At 54.0% G+C, this 6691-nt stretch overlaps 1 protein-coding gene across 1 annotated transcript; it reads left to right on the forward strand.

Annotated features, from left to right (window-relative positions):
• Nucleotides 1-2918: 2918 nt before the first annotated feature.
• LOC137664027 (endosome-associated-trafficking regulator 1-like) lies at nt 2919-4022 on the forward strand. Its single transcript, XM_068401750.1, is given in 1 exon segment — nt 2919-4022. A coding segment is annotated over 1 exon segment (1104 nt).
• The last annotated feature ends 2669 nt before the right edge of the window (nt 4023-6691 follow it).

Genomic DNA, 6691 nt, shown 5'->3' on the forward strand with positions numbered 1-6691 from the left:
AACTGGAGAAGTTTCAGCTGACGGGAAATTAGCAAATGTAACGCCCATCTACAAGAAGGGTCGGAAGGATGATCCAGGGAACTATAGGCCTGTCAGCCTGACCTCGGTGCCAGGCAAGGTGATGGAACAGATCATCCTGAGTGCCATTACATGGCACATGCAGGACAATGGGGGCATCGGGGCCAGCCAACATGGATTCATGAAAGGCAGGTCCTGCTTGACCAACCTGGCCTCCTTCTATGACAAAGTGACCCGCTTAGTAGATGAGGGCAGGGCTGTGGATGTATGTAGTGTATCTAGACTTCAGTAAGGCATTCGACACTGTCTCCCACAACATCCTCCTAGACAAACTAGCTGCCTGGGGCTTGGATGGGTGGACTCTTCAATGGGTTAAAAACTGGCTGGATGGCCAAGCCCAGAGAGTGGTGGTGAATGGGGCAAAGTCCAACTGGCGGCCGGTCACTAGCGGTGTTCCCCAGTGCTCAGTTCTGGGGCCGGTGCTGTTCAATATCTTTATAGATGATCTAGACGTAGGGATTGAGTGCACCCTCAGCAAATTTGCAGATGACACCAAGCTGGGTGGGAGTGTCGATCTGCTGGAGGGTAGGAAGGCCCTACAGAGGGATCTGGACAGGTTAGATAGATGGGCCGAGACCAACGGCATGAGGTTCAACAAGAACAAGTGCCGGGTCTTACACTTGGGCCACAACAACCCCATGCAGCACTACAGGCTGGGGGAAGAGTGGTTAGAAAGCGGCCCGTCGGAAAGAGACCTGGGGGTGCTGATCGACAGCCGGCTAAACATGAGCCAGCAGTGTGCCCAGGTGGCCAAGAAGGCCAATGGCATCCTGGCCTCTATTAGGAATAGTGTAGCCAGCCGGTCTAGGGAAGTGATCGTCCCTCTCTACTCGGCAATGGTGAGGCCGCACCTTGAATACTGTGTCCAGTTCTGGGCCCTGCACTTCAAGAAAGATGTTGAGGGGTTTGAGTGAGTCCAGAGGAGGGCGACCAAGCTGGTGAAGGGTCTGGAGGGTCTGACCTATGAGGAACGGCTGAGGGAGCTGGGGTTGTTTAGCCTGGAGAAGAGGAGGCTCAGAGGTGACCTTCTTGCAGTCTACAACTACCTGAAGGGAGGTTGTAGTGAAGTGGGAGTTGGCCTCTTCTCCCGGGCAACTAGTGATAGGACAAGAGGACACAGCCTCAGGCTTCGCCAGGGGAGGTTCAGGTTGGACATTAGGAAGAATTTCTTTTCAGAAGGGGTTATTAGACATTGGAATGGGCTGCCCAGGGAGGTGGTGGAGTCACCATCTCTGGATGTGTTTAAGAAAAGACTGGACATGGCACTTAGTGCCATGATCTAGTTGACATGGTGGTGTCAGGGCAATGGTTGGACTCGATGATCCCTGAGGTCTCTTCCAACCTGGTTGATTCTGTGATTCTGTGTGCCAGGGACAGCGTGGCAGAGGGATGGAGGGGTACCTGGGACAGCGTGCAGAGGGATGGAGGGGTACCTCTCCAGACCGCAGTCTCCCGCCTAGCATCTCCCAGGGTGCCCCATGCTGCACCCACTTGGTTTCATCCCACTCCCCAGGATTTGCCACTGACCCCCTGACTTCCCCCTCCACATGTGGATCCCAGCAGGCAGAGCAAGCTCCGAGAAAGATCCTTGGGCGTGCTCCGGGATTCACATCTCTCTCCTCAGCCAGGCTTTCCTCCCCCTTGTCCATGTGACAGGCAGCTGTCTCTCTGGCATGTGAATGTGATCCCCTTTTGCTGGAGGCATCTCTGAGCCTTTCCCCTTCATCCCATTTGTGTTTCAGGTTTCCAAGGAGCAATGGGACCATTTCACAGCCATTTGAACTGAATTTGCATAAAGTTTGGGCTCCTGGTACGGTCCCTGACCTTGCCAAGCTGGCAGCATCCATTTTGCAGGCAGGGATGTCAGTGGTGGCCCTGGGCCACCAGGTGCTGAGGAGGGACGGTGGCTACATCACCTCCCGATGTGGCATCTCTGGGGGGGCTAATGTGAACGCCGGCCCAATGCGATGGCCGTCCCCAGCCCAGGGCTTCTCGCCTGCCTGCCTGTCTGTCTTTCCCATGGTGGCACTGCACACTGTGGGGGTGTGTTGGGGTGGAGGTGGTAAGTGGGTTTATTTTCATACGTCTCCTGGCTCGTGCCGCTCTGAGTTTGTGGTGCCCAGCATTACTAACACTTCCCTGCGCCAGCTGGCAGCAGGGGATGAATCAGATCAGCAGCACCATGGTGCAGACCCCTCACCGGCTGGCTGGCTTGGGGCGATGCCTCTGGCCAGAGCACTGGTGATGTCTCCTGCCTCTGCCCAGGGTGAGCCCTGGCACCAAAACGCCAGCGGCTTGATCTTGCTGCTGGAGATGTCTCAGTAGGCTGCGGAGCAGGGCTGTCCCCTCTGTCTCATGCTGCCTGCCAAGGCCTGGCTGGTCCCTGTCCCCACGCTGCACGCTGGCAGTCTCAGGTGGCTTCATGAGCTCCTCTCTGCCCACCGGCAGCATCCCCAAGCTGGGGTCGTCTCTGCAGCCACGAGGATCCACCTTATCCTTCTGCTGCCAAAGAAGCACTTTTGCAGTTGATTGATTGGTTGGTTCCCCTCCTCCCAGGTCGCAGCAGGAAGTGAAGTCACATGATGACGTCACAGACCTTGGTCATTCCTGTTCTCCCCATAGCAAAGGCATGGACGTGCCTGGTCCTCCTCTTCACTCCTTCCTGAACTCTCTGCTGATCTAAAAGAGAGGAATTTCTGTGACTGTCTCTTCCTCAACGACCCTCATTGAGGCTGCAGAAGTTGGCACACTGCTTGTCAGTGTCAGCTGTCTGCATGACTTGGGCTCCAGGAGGATAATTTGGATCCTCCTGCTTGCTGCAGCCCGAAGTGTCCTGAAAAATGTCATGGCTGCTTGACATCCCTTGAACAATGGAGAAGGTCTACCCAGAATCTCAAGGCTTGGAAGATGATGATGACGACGATGACAAATTCAGCCACCCCTACCACTCTGCACATCCTCCACCCCAGCGCAAGAGCTATGACAGCTCTGGTGCCAGACACGTGAAGGATCTGGAAGAACCCATCCCATTTTCCCTAAATCCCAGGCACTCTTACCTGGTGAAAGAAGAAGGGATGAAAAATAGGATATATGCCAAGAGGTTGGCCAAGCACGCACTGGAGCTTGAGGAGGAAGCTCAGGAGTTTCAGGAACCATTTTACAAAGACACAGTAATGCCTGGCAGCTTGTCTGAAGATGAGGACCACAGCGGGACCTGTTACTTTCCTGTGCATCAACGGTCTCATGTTCTCCAAATTGCCCCATGTGGCTCCTATGACTCTTTCCAGTGTAGCGTGGAAGAGCAGCTGGGGATGGATGCCTTTGCCTCATGGGCCAATGCCAGTGACCCTTATCTGGGGTACCCAGAGCCCCACATGCTGCACAAGGAGGCCATCGGGGCCAGCAAGTTCCCGTCCCTGCAGCTGGCCCTTGACATGCTCAGGGAGGAGAATGCCATGCTCAAGGAGGAGAACGCCAGGCTCAGGAGGGAGGTCAGGAGCATGCAAAGGTCCCTCAAGAGCCAGGCGTGCACAGTGCAGATGCTGGAGAGGCAGCTGAAGGCCAGCCTGGCCAAAAAGGAGAGGGAAGTCCAAGAGCTACAGTCCTTTGTCCAGCAGACTGAGCGGAGTCTCCAGCTAATGACCCAGCGGGCTCTGGAGACAGAAAGCAATGTGGAGAAGCTGAAGCAGGAGATCTTTATTCTCCAGGGAGAGCTGGAGACCTCCAAGATGGAGAACAAAAACTTGAGAGCAGGCCAAACAACCGACCTGAGGGCAGTGAAGCACAACATAGACTTCGCTTTGCAGAACCTCCACAAGATAATAACGGGTGCAAACTGGTCCATCAGACAGCTCGCCTCTGGAGCGGAGTCGCTGAATTTTGTTGCTGAGATCCTTAAATCTACTGGCAAAATTTCTGAAGCTGAAGCAGAAGAAGATCAATGAATTCAATTCTGTGTGGGTCCTACAGATGAGTGTATGGACCAAGACCACAGGTCTCCCACTACAGCCTATATTAAAAGCATTTGCTCTCACTTACTCGAATGTGTGTGTTCAGATTCGTGGCCTTTATTCTTCGTGGAAATACTTTTCTTGTGATTAAGTACAATTTGCAGGTAGTGATGTAGTTTTAGCTGCCGATGCTCTGTTCTGGCACTGCGAAGCCAGCAGCAAATGTTTCCCCAGCGCTGAGCTGCAAGATCCAGCCGTGGTGGGCTCTGTGCAGGAGGCCGTGCCGCAGCTCTGGCTGACTTGAGCTCCTGTGTGGGAGCCAGGAGCAAGCACAGGAGCATGGGTGCAGTGCTCTTGAACGGTGTGCCCATCTCCTCCTGTAGCTGTACCAGCCAGAACCAGAGATGAGCACAGCCCTTGTGGTACCTGCATTTCATATGCTTCCTTTGCCCCTTCTCGTTGAGGTGGGGAAGGTTATAGGAGTAGAGATCCAGGTGCTGCTGCACATAATTTCAGTGGGCAGAAGCTTCTTGGGTCCTCCTTCCTCTTCTTTTGGATGTGGTCACCACCTGGGCCAGAAATCCAAAGTCTCTAGAAATTGTGCACCCATTCCTGCAGCTGGGGAAAGGGGTGGTAGTGGTGGTCAGAAACCTTCAGAAGTTGTGAAGTATCTGTCCATGAGATGTGGCAGTGCCTTTCCTCTGGTATCTGTGTCAGTGCTGGCTAAGGATGAGCTTGGCTTATCCAGGCTGGCTAAGGAAGGCACTGGTTGGAGAGACTGCCCTTCCTCTCCTCGCTGGAGCTGGCATAGAGGAATATACCTAAATTGCCCGCCTTTGTTACCTCCTAAAGACCTGTGGGACCCTGCATTCCAAACTCACCATGTAATCACTGAAGATATGTCTTAACTTTATCCTAGTGTGACCATCTCTGGGCATGAAGTGACCTTTCTTCATCACCTGGTCATCCCTCAATATTTCTGATGAATTTAGGTTACCAACCCCAGTTTCTGCTGTAGGTTTACCCAGCTGCACAACAAAATTTCCTGTATCTGGCCAAACCAGCTCTCCTTAAAGACTTGGATGCTGTAGGGTGGGGGTGGGGGGGTGGTGTGGTGGCAGAGTTCACTGCCAAAGTGCTTTTTCCTGAAGGGAATTTTTAGGCAGCTGTTCACTTTTACCTCTATATAGTGAGTTGTGGACTACAAGGTTGCTGTCTTCTCCTGGTCCCATAATATCCCTGGTTTGAACAAAGATATTTGTGTTGCCACAGGGCTTAAACTGCCTCAGTAACCTTGGTCTCTAGAGGAGAGACTGCTGGTTAATCTTCATCCCAGACAGAACAACAGCAGTGCTTGCACATCAGAGGTGACGTCTGGAGATCCTTTCTTGCGGCTTTCTACTCTGTGCTTCTAACTGGGGAAAGCTGGTGGTCACCCTTAGCTCTATGAAGTCCTGTTCTGCAACACTGGTGATGAGACAAAGATGACTCTCAACAGCTTTTCTGTCCCTAACAACATCACTTGCTGTTCCTCTCCTGTCTGTGCATGATCACTTGCAAGCAGCGCTAAACCTTGGATTTGACCCAGAAATCCTTGGATTTGTCCCAGATATGGCAACCACTGGTTGCTTGTCGGTGAGGCTGGGGGTAAGCAAACTAACTGGCTGTGTCTGTGTCCTGCACTCTGCACTGGCTGCTGTAATCCAAAGGTTACAGTGCAGGATTAGCATGGGTGTACAAAGCCCTTCCTAATCTGTGAGTCATTACCCCCTCACTGCATTTCACTTCCCAGCAGCTCTGGGCAGGCGGGATAGATCGGTCTTGAGTCTTCAGTTTCCCTGTTCTTCAGTTTGGGGAGGACCAGGTCAGGACGTAACATCTGGACATCCTTCCCAGGGCTCTGCTGCTGAGCTGCTCCTTGGATGCTGTAAACAGGGCACATCACAAGGTCTGTTTGCGCTAGCTGGCTTCTCCTTGGCTACCCCTAAGCCCTTCCTTTACATCGGTTCTCCTTTTTGGCTTTACCCATTGCTTTTCTTCTCTTTGAAACAGGGGGGATATTCTGCACCCCTTGGAAATAAATGCCCTCTGGGTCAGGCTGGGCTGACGGGGATCCCTGAGGGCTGCCGTACATGTCTGTGCTTCATTAGTCCTTGTGTGTGAGGTATTTAGCCTGGCTGAGCTCTCGTCCTAGTATAAGCTATGATATTAATATAATGGCTCAGGGCAAGGGCCCTGCAAGCTGCTCAACCGTTCTGCCCTTGATCTGGAGAGCGGTGACCGGCTGGCCCTGCACCCCTCCCGGCGGTAGATGCCGGGGAGCACTGGGGCTGCGGGCCTTGCAACCCGGTCTGCGTCCATCAGCTCCTCACCTGCCCGAGCCAGGCTGCGGTGCAGTGCCCCGTGGACACCTCCAGACTCCTCCTGACGAAAAGGCTGGGAGCTCTGCACCCCCTGCTCTGGGACCAGGATGGGTGCTGTCAAGGGGGCCTCTGACTGGGTTTTGCTTCTTCCTTTTCTGCAAGGCGCGCGCCCAGGAGCAATCACAATGGCAGCCCGGGCCCCAGCTCGCCGGAGGTGAAACCCGGAGCTGCTCGGTCCCATGTGAGTGCTGCTGCATGAGGTCCCGCACCCTCCCAGCTCCTGCAGCCCCCTGACACCTC

Source organism: Nyctibius grandis, chromosome 5 (assembly GCF_013368605.1).
Source record: "Nyctibius grandis isolate bNycGra1 chromosome 5, bNycGra1.pri, whole genome shotgun sequence".
Lineage (NCBI taxonomy): Eukaryota > Metazoa > Chordata > Aves > Nyctibiiformes > Nyctibiidae > Nyctibius > Nyctibius grandis.